Consider the following 17,066-nt stretch of genomic DNA (forward strand, 5'->3'; position numbering starts at 1 on the left):
CGTGACATGTGGCATTTTTCTTTCCACTTCACCTTCATCCCAAACCACATCCTCATTCTGCACCTGAAAGTTATTTGAGTAAATATATTTGTAAAGTAAATGCTCTTCTGAGGCATATATGTTGCTTATATTCTGTAATTTTTACCCTCAATATGTCGTTCTATGCATCAGCATAAACAAAGACATAATCATTCTGTGGAAGAAGTCCCCAGACAGGCTCCTAGGAAGAAACACTGAGAACACCCACTATATCAGGACAGAGGGAGGGGATTCTGGAGGGAGAGTAAATGAAGAAATGCTGCAAATTCAAAATAAAAGTATTCTCCAAATTTGGGAAATGTGTACAAGGTTAATTGGCCCTGAGTTACAGGAGCTGTAAGCACTGGAAAGACACACCTGGCTCTTCCCTTTGCTCTATAAAATGTCCAGAAGGTCAGAGAAGTACCCTGCAGCCACAAAGGGTCAAATAAATATGCATTGGCCTCTGCCTGCATCTGCCTGCTCCTCAGAGACAAGACTTCATTTCCAGATCTCATGTTCATTTCTGAAGATCTACTTCTGACAATAGGCAATTGACCAAAAAGGTTTAGGGGAACAGGGATAGAGAGAAGTACCTATAAAAAGAGTCTGCAGGTCCCTTAATCCACAAGGAGAAAAGCTCTGAAATTCCTACTATATGGCCCAGAGATCCAAGTGACTGACAGATGACATGGCTCCAGACACCCCCGGGGGCTGGGGGGAGGGTGGGGGCCACCTGCCAAGAGCAAGCCACCCTTCATACTCTCTGCCCCAAATTTATCTTTCCAACCACTTGTGACTCTGGCAGGATTCTAGGAAGCATCCCCAAAAGGGAGTCACCAGAACGCTGTCCTATAAATATAAAGCAAAAATGGAGGAGATGCAGGAGGCCAAGTGTGTCCACTAGAGGGAGCGCCAACCAACTCTCTGTGGCAGGGAACCTCTAGAGGTAGTTTCTCAACAGCTGTCTGCAAATCATCTATATATAGGAATAGGGGAAATGCCGACATAGATTAAGTACTGTGAGAGAAAATGGTCTTGTAAATACCCAGCAAAAATCCAGGACTTTCAGGAGTTTCAAAATCAAAGGTTTAAAGAGTCTGAGAAAATTTAAGTAGCTTGCCCAAGTTTATACATCCATTGAGGGGACTAGGACTCATGTCTCCTGTCTCTAACCAGTGCCCTTTCCTTGACATTTGCATCCCTCTGGGTCAATATCCTGGAGTCCATGGATCCACCTCTCCTCCGTTCTCACTTCTCTAAAGTGGAAAACTCTCTTAACTCCCTGCTTCTGCATTATTTCCCTCAGACACTGTAAAATGCCTTTCTGAAGGGGAATATTCAGTTGTAAATTTAATGTCCTTTTGCCAGTGGGATCTTGAGATGAAAACTGCCAGGATGGCCATGTCAGTCTTCTTCTATATCAGCACAACACTATATACATCTATAATTCCTTACTCTCCAAATTGCAGGCAGCACCCACCTGGAAGTACATCTTAGCTAATCAGCTCCAAAGCCCTTTCACTTCAAAATATATTTAAGATTTTGGGAGAAGGGGAGAAGTGACCCTCAAGGGTCTTTGTATTTTTAGCTTTGTGAGCTGACAGCCCATTACACCTTCCTTTGAATTCCGTGTTTTCCAGTTGCCTGGACAACATGTAGCCTCCAGAAACCCAACCTTCTGGTTCTCTGTCCTGCCCCTGAAGGAAGTTTGCCAGCCTGGATTGGTTTCCAGGACACAGGCTCCTCCTCAGGCTCTATCTGGGCCTCTCTCTGCCCTTCCCTGTGAGTGGGTCACTCCACAAGGAGAGACCACAAAGGCAAGAAAACATCCTATAGGTAGGAAAAGGTAGGGTGAGGATGGAGGGAAAAGGGAGCAAACTGGTTCAGAGATTTATTTTCCCTAACAGAGGGTTGGGAGGAATGACTTCTCTATATAGAGCAGCCCTTCCTACTCCAGCCCTGCCTAAGGTTCCCAGGAAACCAAGAAGTAAAGCTTCCAACAAGTGTGAGACAGACTTGAAAACTAGAATTCTAAATCACTCAAGTCTCCTGGTTAAGTCTAGGGGTTAGGAAAGCATTCCTATGTCTAGAACTATAAAGTCCCCCCTCCCTCAGGACAGCCAGGACATGCCACCTAAGACCAAAGAAAAAGGTAGGAAATCTGGGACACAGAAGAAGAAAAAGAACTTGAGTGTTGGTAAGTCACAGTGGGTACAGGTGGGACCCCTGCTTCTACATGTCCTATCAGGGAGGCACCCTTCATTGGGTGGTCCTCTGATCTCATGAAGGAAAGTCCAGAGGTGGGGTAAGGTGGGGGTGGGACTGAGGTTATGATAAGCTAAGGCTCTGCCAACTTGCCAGGGCAGATGTGGAGGCCGAGGCCAAGCACAGGCTGATGGTGCTGGAGAAGGAGCTGCTCCTGGACCACTTGGGTGAGAAGGGTGAAGGCTCTGGGGACAGCATAAGTGGCATTTCTGGGTCCTTGGGGGATTGAAGGGATAAGCACAGGGCTAAGACAAATTCTAACTGGCCCCTAATGGAAAAGGACTATTGGGGGGGGGGGCAGTAGGCAGTGAGGGTTGATGAGGGATGCTTCTTCCCAAATTCCCTGGCCGGGATCAAACCCAGGGCCTCATACGTGCTAGGCAAGGGCTCTACCACTGAGCTATGCCAACATACCAGGGAAGCTATTTTCCATGGCCAGAATATAGAAGGAGTTTTTCCTTCGTAGTAATGAAGAGGCTGTGAGATTCTAGAGGAACAAACAGAGCAAAGGGCTGGACGCCCTGCCACCAGCTCTTCAGGGGAGGGAAGAGCTTATCCAGCCCATGGGGACTGGTTGTGTCACAGCCAATCCTAAAGGCAGCTCTGCTGCTGTTCACAGCTCTGCGGAGGGATGAGTCCCGTAGAGCCAAGGCTTCCGAAGAGCTGCTGAAGCAGAAGTTGCAAGGGTTAGAGGCAGAACTCAAAGAGGCCCGAAGTGAAGAGAAGGCTATATATGCAGGTATGTGACGGGGTGAGCAGGTGGGCAGAAGACAGTGCCCTAAAAGAGGACAACCAAAGGGCCCCAAGGAAGCAAGGAATCCAAGGAAGATCCCTGGCATCCCATGCATGCACCTTCCAGAATCCCTGATGCCATGTGTTGCTTTGTGGGGGTACAAAATGCAGTCATAGCCATTATCTCATTTATCCAATGAGAATAAGTGGAAAGAAAGGCTAGGTTCCTCATCCCAAACTGTATGGGAGAAGGCAGTTTGGTTTTCTGTTTTTTCTTCTCCTTTTCTTTCTTTTTAAAAATCTGAACCACATTCCTAGTTCTTTCAATTTTTGAGGCAGGGTCACACTAAGTTGCCCATGCTGGTCTCTAACTTGTGATCCTCCTGCCTCAGCCTCCTGAGTAGCTAGAATTACAGGCTTGCACTTCAGCATCAGGCAAGGGTCCGGTTTTCTATCCCTTCCCCAGATTTTCAGGGTTTTCCACCTTCTCAGCATTATCACAAGAAAAATTAAGAAGGTCCTTATGCTCCGGCCTCTCTGGACTAAGTAAAGTCTTCTCCATCTACAACTTTCCTTTCTCCATGTCTCCATGCCTACATGGCTTCCTGGCCACCCACTACCCCTGCTTCAGAGATGAGCCGCCAGCACCAGGCCCTGAAGGAGAAGTTGGAAACCCGCAGCCATCAGCTGGAAGAGGAAGTAAGGGGTCTTCGGGAGCAGCTAGGTAGGTTCCATCCAGGTCTTTTTCTCCAAGGGTCATTAACTAGGTCCAGATGAAAGGATGGTCTTAGAGGGTCCTTCCTTAGAAAGCTGCAGTCTGTTGGTTGAATTTGAATTTAGATGCCTTTCTCTGGACTGTTCTCTGAGCAGAGGATTCAGGATGACAAGAAATTCTAAGATGTAAGTAAAGAAGCCCCAGTGATGGCACATGGCTGTAATCCCAGCTTCTCCAGAGGCTGAGACAGGAGGATCACAAATACAAGGCCTCAGCAACTTAGTGAAACCCCGTCTCAAAATAAAAATAAAAAGTACTGGGGATGGAGCTCAGTGAGAAAGGGCCTCTGGGCTCAGTCGCTAGTACTAAATAAACAAACAATAAAAAAACAGATGTAAGTAAAGGTAGGTTTCAGGCTCAGGATGTAGTTCAGTGGTAAAATGCTTGTCTAGCATGTGTGAGGCATTGAGTTCAATCAAAAGAAAGAGAGGGAGGGAGAAGGAAGGAGGAAGGGAGGAAAGAGAGGAAGGAAGAGAGAGAGGAATAAAGAAACACCAACAGAGAGAAGGTCTCATACCTAACTTCCCCCTTTGCTTAGTGTCTCCAAATTCAATGTTTATTCTTCTCCACTGCCTTGTCTCTACGTCTCTACTGAGCAAAACATATTCCCTAAATTAAGCTAACTTTTGTAATGAAACTAAGGAAAATATTAGTCATTTACTTCTGTATCTTCAAGGCCTAGCACCTGATAGGCCCTAAAAAACCACTTACTAAATAAATGAATAAGCTTTCCAAATAAGCAAAAAAAAAAAAAAAAAACAGGAAGCCTTTGCTTTCCTTTCCTCTTGCTTACAGGACAAAGTTGAAATATCTCAGCATAGCACATGAGTTCTTTCATAATTTTAACCTCAAAGTTTTCTTTCGTTTCTTTTTTCCTCTGTGTGTGTGTGTGTGTGTGTTGCTGGGGATGGAATCTAGGGCCCATGCATGCCAGGAAAGCACTCTACCCCTTAGCTACATCCCCACCCTCAATGTTGTTTGCTTGTTTGTTTATTTGTTTAGTTGTAGATGGACACAATATCTTTATTTATTTGGTACTGAGAATCGAATCCAGTGCCTCACATGTGCTAGGCAAGCGCTCTACCACTGAGCCACAACTCAGCCCTCAAAGTTGTTGTTTTTTTTTTTATAATCTTAAAATATTTTCATTTTCAGTTTAGCTATAGATATCCAAGAGCTATTTATCTGTCATGTAGTCCCTTCCCCAATATTTGCCTTATTTCAATTTCAAATTCAACCAACATTTATAGAACACCTCTTATATACCAGGCACTTTGCCTTCCATTTCACATTTAAGGGTCACACCATACATGAGGTTTGAAAGATTAAAAAACTGAGACTCAGAAAGAGACATATTTGACAATATACAAAGAGTAAGTAATGACCAGACTTTGGACCCATCTCCTGTATCAAGCCCTCTGCACTCTATCATACCTCGATGGATCTTCAGCTCTTTACTGGGACTGTAGGAAATGTGATGAACCTGGGGGAGTCTGGAATAATCCCACTCAAGGCGACCTCTTTAGTACCTTTGGAGACTGTTCAGGATAGAGTGCCACCATTCTGTCCTCTCATCCTTCCCTTCTGTTCCCCAGAAATGTGCCAGAAGGAGGCTAAGGCTGAAAGGGAAGAGGCTGAGCAAGCCCTCAGAGAGCGAGACCAGACCCTGACTCAGCTTAGGGCCCAGGTGGTGGACATGGAGGCCAAGTACCAGGAAATCTTACATGTAAGCACTTCCCTCCAGAGCCCAGCTGCTCTAGTACCCCAGCACTCCTCCATCCCCACAGCCCACAGCTAGTGTGATGACTAATAACCCAAGGGAAAGGAGAAGTGTCCCCAAGGAACACTGCTCTATCCTCAAGTTGGACAGAGTGGATACAGTTGTGCCTACCAGCGCAGAGTAAGAAATCCCTGCAAGCAAGGAAAGCTTACAAACCAACCTGGGGCAACCCTTATCTCCATCCTCTCTTCTTGGGAGCTGAAAGCTTGGTGTCTGCAGGGCAGCCTGGACCAGCTCTTGGCCAAACTGAGAGCTGTTAAGCCTCACTGGGATGGGGCCGTGCTGAGACTCCATGCCAAGCACAAGGAGCAGCTGCGTCAATTTGGCCTCAACCCTCTGGATCTTTGAGGCTGCCAGCCTCTACTCTCTGAGGCCCAGTAATAAAGTGTTTTAATGTTGAACCCAGCAGAGCTGTGGGCTGTGGTCTTTGGCAGAGAGGAGTGATCCCCATCCTCTGGGAACGTCTCTACATCCTGAAGACTAAGAGGTGGGCTGGGGTTGTGGCTCAGCAGCAGAGCGCTCACCTAGCATGTGCAAGGCCCTGGGTTGAATCCTCTGCACTACAAAAAAATAAATAAACAAAATAAAGGTATTGTATACAACTAAAAAATAAATATTAAAAAAAAAGACTAAGAGGTAGGAGAGAAATTTGACAAGGTCTCAATCCCTCTCCTACAGAACCTGGGTTTCGCCATTTAATGAAACTGGGGAGTCTGGAATAATCCCAGTCAAGACGACCTCTTTAGTACCTTTGGAGACTGTTCAGGGATAGGGTCTAGGGCCCTTGTGGTCCCTTTAAATCCTTTTGTCCCCATCTACACAAACACAGGCAGTCAGATTCATAGAGAAAGTACATTTCTATAATAAAACCCAACAGTTACCAGATACCAGCCCCCACAGTCTAAGGCATCCATGGAGGGTGGGTATAGCTGTTCTCCAAATTCTTGTACCGTATTACACTGGAGTCATACTAGGGCAAGTTCCAGATGACTTCAATCCATCCCCACAACTAGCCCGACAGCATCCCCTTCTCAGGCAGAACTTCATCCTTGGGACACATCTCTGCAAAGCTCCCACGTGGCATCCTCTGAAGTCTAGGCTCCTTCAGGGCCCTCCCTGAGGTCTCTGACCACACCCTTTCCTGGGAGGTATGCCATGGGAAGGGAGGGAGTCCCTGGCCATTCCTATGATCGATGGTGTCCTAAACCTCTAGTTCCCACTTCTGGATTAGAGAAACCATCTCTGCTCCCACCACTTCAGGCTGCAGAGAGAAGTCAGGAGAACCACTTGGCAGAACTACGGCAAGCAGGGGTGTCCTATAGCAGATCTGAGGCCAGAGTCCAGTCCTATAGCGATAGAAGAGGGAGAAGGTCATTCTAAGGCTAGAAGAGTTCCTTTACCCTCCCCCCAACCTGCCCTGGAATGCCCAGTTATGGGACTTTTTTCATGGATTCTTCTGTCCTCACCTCCCATGACCTGAAGCCCCACCTGTACACCCCACACTGTCACCTAGTAGTCCTCCCAATCTATGTTTCTCTCTGGCTCCTCTCTGCCCTTCTCTGGCTGTTCACACCTCCATATGTCTCCTTTCCTTACCTTTCTAATCCCTGGGGGAATCCAGGCTTCCAAGCTCTGTTGAGACCTGGCTGCCAGCTTTAGGCAGAGGGGTGGCTTGGCCTCGGCCAGCTGCTGAAGCTTTTGCAAGCCATCATTTCCATCCACAGGATACCCGTTCACCTCCAGAACCACATCTCCCATTTGCAGCCCTGCCCGAGCAGCTGAACCTCCTGGGGTCACCTGGTGGTATAAAGGGCAGATGGAACACAGAACACCATGGATATGTTTACTATGTGTTCTAGGACTCTGGGAGGGAGACAGAGGAAGGCTGATCAGGAGGTAAATAATAGAAAGGATCCAGGATCCATGGGGGCATCAGTCACCTGGGAGACAAAAAGACAAGGCTGACTGGCCACACAGCTGAGTCGGAAACCATAGCCGCCACCAGGCCCAGGGTACAGGAAGCGCTTGCAGGAGCCGAGAGGACCAGGAGGTATGGTTGTGCCTTCATCTGGTAGGTCCTCGGTCTCAACCAGAAAAGCTGAGCCAGTGTCTTCGGAGGAGGCAGCAGCTTCTGTGCACTCCAAGAAGAGGAGTGGGGACAGGCGAACCTAGACCAGCCGACAGAGCAAACCTGTCTCACCCGAGCCCTGTTCTATTCCTGCCCCCTCCCTTGCCCCGTCCCTCAGCGCGCACCATGCTGAAGAAGCGGTCAGCCTCACGGTCGACGACAATGAGGGAAACACAAGAACCCTGCGCCCGGATCCTGGACACTGTCTCCTCATGGCCCAGCCCCTCCACGCTCTCCCCAGCCACAGCCACCAACCGGTCCCCAGCCTGCATCCCGGCCTTCTCAGCTGGTAGTCCTGGGTCCACCTCCCACAGGAACTGTCCTGGGACACAGACATCCTCACTGTTCCTCTTCCCCTCACCTCCAGTGTGCACACCCAGGGCTAACCCTCAGCCCCTCCCAGGTGCACTGAGAAGTGAGCAAGTGCACACTCCAAGGCACACCTTCCCCATCCACCTGCAAGCTCCTACTCACCAAGGCGACCATTGAGGCCCTTCTCCTCCCGCAGAAGGAACCCGAAGCCCTGGGGCCCTTTCTCTAGGTGCAGACATCGAGGCTTGGCAGGCAGTGCCCAGCCCTCTGCCAGGGGTGCAGCTAGGGGCATTCCTAGCTGGCGACACTGTTCCTCCACTTCTGGCCCTGCCACCAGCAGGGTCACCTGCTCTCCACTCTGCAAAAGCTGTGGGGACCAAGCAGGGTGTCGGCATTACCCATGGGGTAGGGAGGGATGAGGTGGGCACCTCCTCACGGTACCCCCTCCCAAGGCACAGGAATGAGGCACTGAAAGGAGGGATGGTAACAAATGCAGACCATCAGATTGGGAGGTTGGGTACATGGGGAGGAGCCTGCTTCCTGTGATGGACCCAGCCAATGACTGGGGAGAGAGGGAAGTGGGCAGCCATACCTTCCTGTTGAGTTGGTTGTGAGTAAACTTCTCCACATTGAGCCCATTCACCTCAAGCAGCCGAGCCCCATGGGGCACCCCTGCCCGCTCCGCCGCTCCTCCCACACTTAGCATCAACCAGAAAGGACCCTGAGCTCCTGGAAGAAAAAACAAAAACAAAAAACCACCACAAGCTCCAGACTGCTACTTACCCAGAACAAGGACTGATTACCCCACCTCCCCCGTCTCCAGACTCTAAGCTCACCATGGGTGACACTGAAGCCAAAGCCACCTTCATCTTTCACTATGTGGCACAGCCGGGGCCGGACCCCTGAGTCTAGAACAGGACAGAGGTTGCCACCGTTCCCTTGCTGAACTCGGGCCACTTCATAAACATGCCTCGCCAAGACTGTCAGCAGAACCCGGGGACCACTGGCCCGGATGTGGCGCACCACCTAAATAGAGAGCACATCAGGATAAGGGTGATGGCTCCTCTTGCCAACTCCCCGGGCCTCCTGGGGACCTGTGTTATTCACCAGGGGAACCAGCTCTCTAGATGCATCCACCCTTCCTACATGGGCACCCCTAAATCCTAGGGTGTAGGGAGATTTATGGCCCTGTTGCTATAGTGCCCAGGGAGGAGGCTCACTGGCTTTTCCCCCTGAGATGCTGTGGAATGCTCTCCCGTACCACTGGGAGTCCCAGCCCAGCCTCACCACCACATAGTCCTCATGTTCCACGACATCACTGTTCACCGCCAAGATCAGGTCTCCTTCCCGGAGACCCTGGCGCTGGGCAGAAGAGCCCGGCTCCACCCTGCACACCACATGCCCAGGCCTGCCCAACTGCTGCTGCAGGTGGAAACCAAAACTCCTGCCCTCCTCTTTGCTCAGCAAACAGAAGCGAGGCCTCTTCAGGTTCCATGGATCTGGAGGGGGAGACGGACAGCAGAAAAGAGACAAGGGAAGGGGAGCACAGCCCAAGTGCACATCAGTTGCCTGATTGACCTGACAGCCCCGCCTCCTGCCAGGGCACTAGGCAGGTGTCTACCCAGAGAGAGGTGCAGCACTGTGGCTGAACACCAAGTGGGCACAGTGGCTGAGACAGAGGAAGCACTGACCCCCTCCTACCTCCACATAGTTACTGATATTAGAAGGAGGCAGAGTGGTTACCAAGGAGATGGGAGGCTGCATGGAGCTGCGGTATCTCCAGGGAAAGGCAATGGTTGCCAAGGGGTGAGGGAGTTACCAGAGCAGTCATGGTCTTCCGCCAGGGAGAGAACAGGATTGTCAATGCCCAGCTTCGGGTTAAATTTGAACTTTCTGCAAGGAGGCAGGGGAAGTGGTAGGAGAAGCTGGCAGCTGGACTTGAGTCCCAGGCTCAGGAGCTAATGGCATCTGAAGAGCTGCCCCACCTTCAGGTCATCCCTCCCCTTACCCAACCCTCAAGCCACTTACAGAGTTAAGGAGGCTGTGTCCTGAAGATCTACTGGACAAAGAAGTGCGTAAGAGGAGAGGCACATTCCTGCCCCCAGATGCCTCTGAAGCCAGATTTAAAGATAGGTAGTTAGTGTAGCTAGGTAGCTAGGGTATGATATCGAGTCTGATAAAGAAAATGGAGCCCATAAAGAAAATGGAGTGCAATCTGAGCCCGTGGGGTCAGAACTACACCAGGGAGATTGAAATGTTAATGTCCCCAAGGCCCCAGGCCATCCTAAAGAATTGTTAGTGAAGCAGGTCCCAGCAAATAGGGAGGTGCTAATCAAATCACCCTAGGACCTTCCTGCCCAGATCACTCCTCCCCCACCCCACGGGCCCACCGGTTTTTCACCTTCCCACCAGCATCCCCTCCCCCCATCACAAGAAGGAAAGAGGGAAATAAGCCAGATAAAGGACAGGAATGTAGGGGGATAAAAGAAGACCTTAGATATAAAAGGGATAGGACCTCCCCATCCCATGGATTCCACCTTTCTATCCCCTCTTCCTGGAGTGGGGTGGGGAGGGATGATACTTAAGCTTTCATGGAAGCAAGGACTCAGCAGGGTAACCAGCTGTATCACCTCTTCCACATTCATAAACTGAAAGGACTTAGAGAAACACCCAAACTCAGAGCTAGTGCTCTGCTCTGCTCCCAAAGTTTCACCTTCTTACTAAAGTCACACTTAAAGGGATGTCGTATATCCCTCTCCTTTTCCCTCCCCCCAAGTCTGTGACACATAAATCTGAGCATATCAGTACAGGGTGTGGACCAGGAAGACAAACATATCAACTCACCTCTTTCTTCTTCTTAACTTCTGTTTGCCTCAGGGCTGCAAGCCCCAATATCAAGTGTGCCCCAGTCCCATAGCCTCCAAATCAGGCCTCTCACTGCCCCCAAAGTCCCATCCCGCTATATCTCCCAGCCTCCTACCTGCAGCTGCCTCCATAGTTAGATCAGCAACCAGTGTTCAAGAGTAGGGACAAGGTCCATCGTAACCAGCTGATCCTCCCACCTGCCCCCTCCCAAGTCCCGCCTCCTTGAAGACGCTGTTATGGAAGCAATGGGGTAATGGTTAACGGAGATGAGACTCTTATCCTCTGGGAAGTGTTTGTTTCTCTTGCACCCATTCCTGGGCTTTAACTTTCTTTCTTTTTTTTTTTTTTTTTTAAATATTTATTTATTTATTTATTTTTAGTTCTCGGTGGACACAACATCTTTGTTGGTATGTGGTGCTGAGGATCGAACCCGGGCCGCACGCCAGGCGAGCGCGCTACCGCTTGAGCCACATCCCCAGCCCCTAACTTTCTTTCTTTCTTTTTTCTTTTGGTCCTGGGCATTGAACCCAATGGTGCTACATCCCCAGTCTTTTTAATTTTTTTGAGACAGGGTCTCACCTAAGTTGCTGAGGCTGGCCTAGAATGTGGGATCCTTCTGACTCAGCCTCTATGACTCAGCCTCTGGAGTCTCTGGGCTTCAACTTTCTCCAGAGATCCTACAGCTGACCCAGTTGCTCCTCTGGACAGAGAAAGGTAGACTGCTGGTCACTGTGACCCCATGCCTGGGGGAAGGGTATGAAAAGGGTGATAGCAGTTTTACGGCCCAGCCTGGCCAATATCCATCCCGATATCTTCTACATAGGTCCCTCCAGCCACTGCTGCCTCGGAACCTAGAGTTGTGTCTCCAGCACCAGGTAGGCCGTGTTCAGCTCCTACAGCTGCAGCCCCTCATTCCCAAGGCCCCTGCACAGCAGAGACACAGTGTGAATGAAGCATTTCCTGCTGGCCCCTCCACCAACAAGGAGACACCTGCTGCCATCAGTGGGTTGTTAAAAGTGGCCTGTACAAAGTGGTCAGTAGTTTACCCAGAATGGCCAGGAAGAGTGCCCTTTCTTGGGAGCATCAGGTAAGGAAGAGAAGGCCACAGTAGGTAGAAGACATGAGGCTTTTTAATAGCAGCAAGTTGGGTATACCTGGCCCTTGGGCCACCAAGCCATGGGAACCAGTGTGATACAGGAGCATGAGTGTGGGGGAAAGCACCAACGTGAGGGCGTCCTCAGTGTCACAGTAAACACAGGCAGGAGGAGAGGCCCTCCAGCACATCTCCTGAATGGCAACACCCCCAGCAGGGAAGGTTTAAGAAGTGAACCCTTTGGTGGTACAATCAGAGGCTCTCTGAGCAGAGGGAGAATCAAAATTGGTGGTGATGCCACAGGGCAATCTGGTCACCCAAATGCCACATCCTCAGTTCTTCAAGCCAAAGGGAGAGGAGACACACTCGATTTTTAAGTCCGTGGTATCAATGGACCGTATTTGACCCTGGAAATCTAGACTTAGTTGGACATGTCCCAGGGTGGCAACCCACATAGCTGTGCCCATTGCTTTGCCACCAGCCTTGAAGGGATCATTCTAGAAGGAGTAGTACAAGCCGGGAGGTCACAGAGGAAGGGTTTTGGAGCCAGTGGTCCCACAGCCGGGTCTCAGCTGCCACTGTCTCAGCTTCCAGGGCCTTCTAGCTGCTCTAGGAGGGCCCTGAACTCGCCCTCCACTCGCAGCAGCTGAGCCTTGCGCCAAGGATTAAGGGTGGCACCTCGGCTGTCCTCGAGGTCCCGCAGCAGAAGCTCAAGGTGGCGCCGAACCCGGGCCCGATCCCAGCTGTTGAGGTTCCGCTGGACTTCATTGAGAATCACTGACCAGTACTCCGACACTGCTGTCCCCTCTGTCAGCGATGCCACAACCCGGGCCTTGCCTTCAGCAGTGCCTCCCAGGTCCCGAAGAACCTGGCGGCCCTCTGAGCTGAGTTCATTGAAGTAGAGACTAGCAGGAAAGAGAAGGGTAGACGCTCATCAGGGGTGTGGAAAGGAGGGCCCGGGGTGGATGGACAGTCCGGAGCCCCACAGCTCCTCCCCTACTGCCAGACATGATGGGGTAGGGGTCTGTAGCAAACCAGAGGAGGAGGGTGGTGGCCAATGGGAGGCAGGATTGACGTAAGAATTCAGCAGGACCAGGAACAACAGACCCCTAAGAGAAACGGTGGTAGGGAACAGGGGCAAGGTGAAAGTCAGTCACAAAGTGGGTGAACCAGCTCAGAACTGGGTTAACAAGGATCAGTCAGAATCCAGAAAGAAAGGACAGACACCAGGCCCAGAGCACTCCCTGAGGAAGGAAGAGCACAGTGGAGAGAGGAGACCAAGCGGCCAGGGACCCATGGGACCGCGGGCAGGACTCACTGCAGTAGCTCCAGCGAAGGGTGCTCCCAGGCAGCCTTGGCCAGGGCCAGGGCTGCTGTGTCACCAGCACCATTGTAGGCCACATTCAGCTCCTGCAGCTGCTGATTGCGGTCCAGCTGGGCAGCCAGCAGCTCCAGCCCCTCATCCCCAAGGCCCGTGTGCAGCAGGGACAGGTGTGTCAGCGAGGTGTTTTCTACTAGGCCCTCCATCAGCAGGCTAACACCCGCTGCAGTCAGTGGGTTGTTGGACAACCTAGGGCCACAAGCAACCTAAGGTTATAAGGACCCATTGCAAATGCCCTGTGCTGGGCTTTAAGACTTGGGCCTTAAAGGGGCACAGCCTGGGGTGGAGACAAAACTGAATAAGAAAGTGTCGGCCCAGGAGAATGAGACAGATAAACCCAGTTATAGTCCCTGCAGAGAAGGAAGAGTGGGGAAAGCTGGCTTCTCCTTTCCTCTCTCCGTCCTTTCCATCTCCTATTCTCCATCATCCCTTCTTCCCACTCCTTCCCTCTCCTTCACAGTACTATTTCCCTTCTTCCCCCTTTCCCATCCTCTTCCCAGTCCCTGTTCTTCTTTCCCCTCTAGTCACCCCATCCTTCTGTCCTTCCTTTCTCCTCCCTCCTTCACCTCCCCTTACTCCATCCAGAAATTCGAAACCCAGGGGTCCTAGAAAATCAACCAACACCTTGAGAGCAGCTAGTGAGACTGCCCAGCATTACAGTCAGCCTTGTGGGGGAAAATACTGGGAGGGAATCAGTGACTCTGTTACCAAGCAACCAGCCTAGGTATTAGAGCAGCCTCCCTGTCCCCTGAGCTGACATTAGCCACCAGAGAGGCTTTCTTAGCACCTAGAACTCATGACATCCTTCCCTTTGTCCTGTGGTTTATAATGGACCTGACTGGGGGTGGAGGGACAGATCAGGGCCTCAACTCTCACCCCCTTTACTACAGCATGGGTGGGCCTGCGCCAGGTAAGTTGTAAGGCAGGGAGCTCGCCCTTGACCTGAGCTGGCCACCCACAATAGCCAGAGCCTCCCTCCAGCCCTTCTCCCAGGGCACTCACCTTAAGGTGGTAATTTGGCACTGGTCATGCAGTAGCAGATCTCGGAGGTCCCTGCAGGCCTCGGGGCCCAGGCTGTTGAGCTGCAAGCTGGAGCAGAAGGTGGCCAGAGGGGAGGTGAGAGGCCAAGAAGGGAGATCAGATGGAACGTTTCCTTCTACTGTGCCCCTTCCTCACCAGCCTGCCTCGTGCTATCCATACCTGCCCTTACTTCTTTTGTTGTTCCTATCCCTCCGACCACATCAGACTTCACCATCCCACCCTGCTACGGTCTGGGTAGTTTTTCCCCCAAGGGTTCACGAGTTGGAGGCTTGATCCTCAATATGAGGTGCTCAGGGGAGCAGAACCTTTGAGAGATGAGGCTTGGTATGAGGTTATTAGGTCATTGGGGTGCTCCTGGAGGGGATGAATGTTGGACTCATAGAGAGAGTCAGTTCTCATGAGAGTGGGTTGTTGTAAAACAAGGCCACTCTATGCTCTCGGCCTCCTTTGCATACAACTGTTTCCTTTTCAGCTCTTTTGCCATGTTGCAAGGGCCAAAGAGGCTCTCATCAGAAGCTAAACCAAACCAGGTACCCAATCTTGGACTTTCAACCTCCAAAACTATGAAATCAGTAAATCTCTTTTCTTTATAAAGTACCCAGCCTCAAGTATTTTGTTGTAGCAACAGAAAGCAGACTTTCAGACTTTCTGGTCCTTCCTCAGTACCTCTGTACCTGTTTCCCTGGCAATTTCTCTTCCCCTCTTAAACTCTAATCTTCTCTTCATGCCTATGCATAAGGATGGGTCCTTACCCCAGCTTCCGAGCACGTAGAAAGACGGGCATGAGAGTGCGCAGCCCAGCAGGATCCAGCTGGCAGGAAGCTAAATTCACCTCATCCAGAGCATGTCTTCCACTGCCCAGTACAGCTGCCACCACTGTGCACTTAAGAGGTGTCATACGTACACCTGCCAAGTTGAGCTGGCGCAGGGAGCTGAGCACTTCAGCAGAGAAGCGCTGGTTCTGGAACTCATAGTGGAAGAAGAGGTGGTCAAGAAGCTCCGACGGGGGCAGCACCTGCCGGCCCAGTTTACCCAGCTTCTTCTTGATGGCCTGGGCATTCTCCAAGGCATCCAGGTTCTTGATGGGGCAGCCAAGCTGAGCCAACACAGCACGGTTGTGGGCAGAGAGGAGGCCCCCCATGAATATGGGGAAGAGCTCAAAGACTTCATCCTCAGGGGGCTCATCGGGGTGCCGCCGGGGGCCCTCCACACCCAGGATACTGGCACCCATCTGGTCTAGAACGTCATCATTGTAGTAGTCCTCCTCTCGGAACATCTCTAGCACCATGGCCTGGGCCACTGCCTCCCGGCTTTTATCTACCATGCGCCCAAACACTCGTGGAACCACCTGGAAAAGAAGCAAGGGATGTTGCCGTGGCCTCCCATGTGTCTGTTCAGTCTTCAAGGTTCAGCTTAAGGTGTACCCAGACTGCTCCAGCCTCATGATCTCCCTGGAGGGAGCAGCACAATTTGTCTAATCACACTACCCCCTTGCTACAGTACTCTCCAGGCTCCCTACTGCCTGCGTGGCAAACTCCAAGCATTTAGCGTGGAACATTTCATAATCTGGCCCATCTGACTTTTTCATGGTCATCTCTCAAACATTTGTCTCACATACTCCAGACTTTAGGAACTTTTTAATTTTTTCCAAGCACCCATCCATTTTCTAATTATGAAAAGGAATGAGCATATACAGTTGTCCCTCAGTCTCCACAGGGGATGGGTTCGTGAACCCCTGTGGATACCCAAAACCCATGGACATTCAAGTTCCACATATAAAATGACACAGCATTTGCATATAGCCTACTTACATCCTCCTGCATACTTTAAATCATCTCTAGATTACTTATTATACTTAGTACAGTGTAAAGAGTATGTAAATAGTTGTTATAGTATAACCATGCTATGTAAATAATATGAAAAAAAAATACTTTTTTATTTTTTATTTTGAGATAGTAAACTATTATTTTTTACTTTTAGATAGGGTCTCGCTAAGTTGGCTGGGTTGGCCTTGAACTTATGATCCTCTTGTCTTAGCCTCTTGAGTTGCTCTGATTACAAGCAGGAAACATTGTGCCTGGCTAATGCAATTTTTTCTTTTCTTTTTTTGTACCAGGGATTGAACCCTGATGTGCTTAACCACTGAGCTACATCACCTAGCCCCTTTTTTATTTTGAGACAAGGTCTTGCTAACTTGCTTAGGACCTTACTAAATTTGCCCAGGCTGGCCTTGAGCTTATGATCCTCCTGCCTCAGCCTCCCATAGCTGGGATTACACATGCCTAGCTCCAAATAATTCCAACCTGTAGTTAGCTGAGTCCATGGCTATGGAACCAGTGCATGCAGAAGGCCAGCTATATTATGCCCTTAGTTTGAGATTGGGATAGGTGTTAAAATACATTACCTTCATTTTCTAAGCATTTTTTTTTAGTTGTAGATAGACATAATACCTTTATTTCTAATTTATTTTTATGTGGTGCTGAGGATTGAACCCAGTGCCTCACACTCATTAGGCGAGCACTCTGCCACTGAGCTGCAATGCCAGCCCCTACATTACCTTCTTCAACATCCTTATTATTACAGCAATTAAAATATAAAAATATAAAAATTTAAATATTAAAATATAAAAATGGCTGGGATGCCCCGTGCACTGGCACATGCTTGTAATCCCAG

The 17,066-nt window shown here is 50.2% G+C and overlaps 3 protein-coding genes across 22 annotated transcripts in view; 1 reads left to right on the forward strand and 2 right to left on the reverse strand.

Annotated features, from left to right (window-relative positions):
* The first annotated feature begins 1,737 nt into the window (after window positions 1–1,737).
* Window positions 1,738–6,125, forward strand: Ccdc153 (coiled-coil domain containing 153). 13 transcript variants are annotated; one of them, XM_048795684.1, is made up of 7 exons: window positions 1,738–1,857; window positions 2,137–2,218; window positions 2,388–2,453; window positions 2,906–3,025; window positions 3,650–3,742; window positions 5,389–5,519; window positions 5,793–5,978. In XM_048795684.1, exons 2-7 carry the CDS (start codon window positions 2,149–2,151, stop codon window positions 5,919–5,921), a joined length of 609 nt encoding a protein of 202 aa, XP_048651641.1. In that variant the 5' UTR covers window positions 1,738–1,857; window positions 2,137–2,148; the 3' UTR covers window positions 5,922–5,978. The 13 variants fall into 13 exon arrangements, with proteins under 13 accessions (XP_048651641.1, XP_048651648.1, XP_048651652.1 ...); XM_048795685.1 differs by having other exon boundaries at window positions 1,801–1,867; XM_048795696.1 differs by having other exon boundaries at window positions 1,806–1,857; window positions 2,383–2,453.
* Window positions 6,126–6,411: 286 nt separating this feature from the next.
* Pdzd3 (PDZ domain containing 3) lies at window positions 6,412–11,092 on the reverse strand. Of its 5 annotated transcripts, none has more exons than XM_048795681.1 (11): window positions 10,994–11,092; window positions 10,042–10,069; window positions 9,833–9,906; window positions 9,301–9,512; window positions 8,850–9,039; window positions 8,606–8,742; window positions 8,176–8,380; window positions 7,827–8,023; window positions 7,514–7,741; window positions 7,170–7,370; window positions 6,412–6,919 (listed from the first exon to the last, which is right to left on the reverse strand). In XM_048795681.1, exons 1-11 carry the CDS (start codon window positions 11,007–11,009, stop codon window positions 6,890–6,892), a joined length of 1,518 nt encoding a protein of 505 aa, XP_048651638.1. In that variant the 5' UTR covers window positions 11,010–11,092; the 3' UTR covers window positions 6,412–6,889. The 5 variants fall into 5 exon arrangements, with proteins under 5 accessions (XP_048651638.1, XP_048651639.1, XP_048651636.1 ...); XM_048795682.1 differs by having other exon boundaries at window positions 9,757–9,906; XM_048795679.1 differs by having other exon boundaries at window positions 10,042–10,124; window positions 10,994–11,044.
* An 898-nt stretch (window positions 11,093–11,990) lies between these two features.
* Window positions 11,991–17,066, reverse strand: part of Nlrx1 (NLR family member X1) — a 13,407-nt gene continuing 8,331 nt past the window's right edge. For all 4 annotated transcript variants that reach the window (XM_048795599.1, XM_015489743.2, XM_048795600.1 and 1 more), the window contains 4 exons: window positions 15,146–15,741; window positions 14,355–14,441; window positions 13,290–13,541; window positions 11,991–12,876 (listed from right to left, as the gene is read on the reverse strand). In XM_048795599.1, the coding sequence (XP_048651556.1) occupies window positions 12,555–12,876; window positions 13,290–13,541; window positions 14,355–14,441; window positions 15,146–15,741 (1,257 nt within the window). In that variant the 3' untranslated portion in view covers window positions 11,991–12,554. The remainder of the gene's footprint in view (window positions 12,877–13,289; window positions 13,542–14,354; window positions 14,442–15,145; window positions 15,742–17,066) is intronic.

The sequence above is a fragment of the Marmota marmota genome, unplaced genomic scaffold (assembly GCF_001458135.2).
Source record: "Marmota marmota marmota unplaced genomic scaffold, marMar, whole genome shotgun sequence".
NCBI lineage: Eukaryota > Metazoa > Chordata > Mammalia > Rodentia > Sciuridae > Marmota > Marmota marmota.

Excerpts from the sequence above, each read along its gene's own strand:
- Ccdc153 (XM_015490040.2), top strand. The coding sequence starts at position 2,104 with ATGTCTAGAACTATAAAGTCCCCCCTCCCTCAGGACAGCCAGGACATG. Across the intron at positions 3,743-5,388 it reads GGGTCTTCGGGAGCAGCTAG|AAATGTGCCAGAAGGAGGCT; the intron begins GTAGGTTCCATC and ends TCTGTTCCCCAG. Across the intron at positions 5,520-5,792 it reads AGTACCAGGAAATCTTACAT|GGCAGCCTGGACCAGCTCTT; the intron begins GTAAGCACTTCC and ends TGGTGTCTGCAG.
- Pdzd3 (XM_048795679.1), bottom strand. The coding sequence starts at position 10,106 with ATGTGCCTCTCCTCTTACGCACTTCTTTGTCCAGTAGATCTTCAGGAC. Across the intron at positions 7,742-7,826 it reads CTGACCGCTTCTTCAGCATG|GTTCGCCTGTCCCCACTCCT; the intron begins GTGCGCGCTGAG and ends CGGCTGGTCTAG. Across the intron at positions 6,920-7,169 it reads TTCCCCCAGGGATTAGAAAG|GACTGGACTCTGGCCTCAGA; the intron begins GTAAGGAAAGGA and ends CTATCGCTATAG.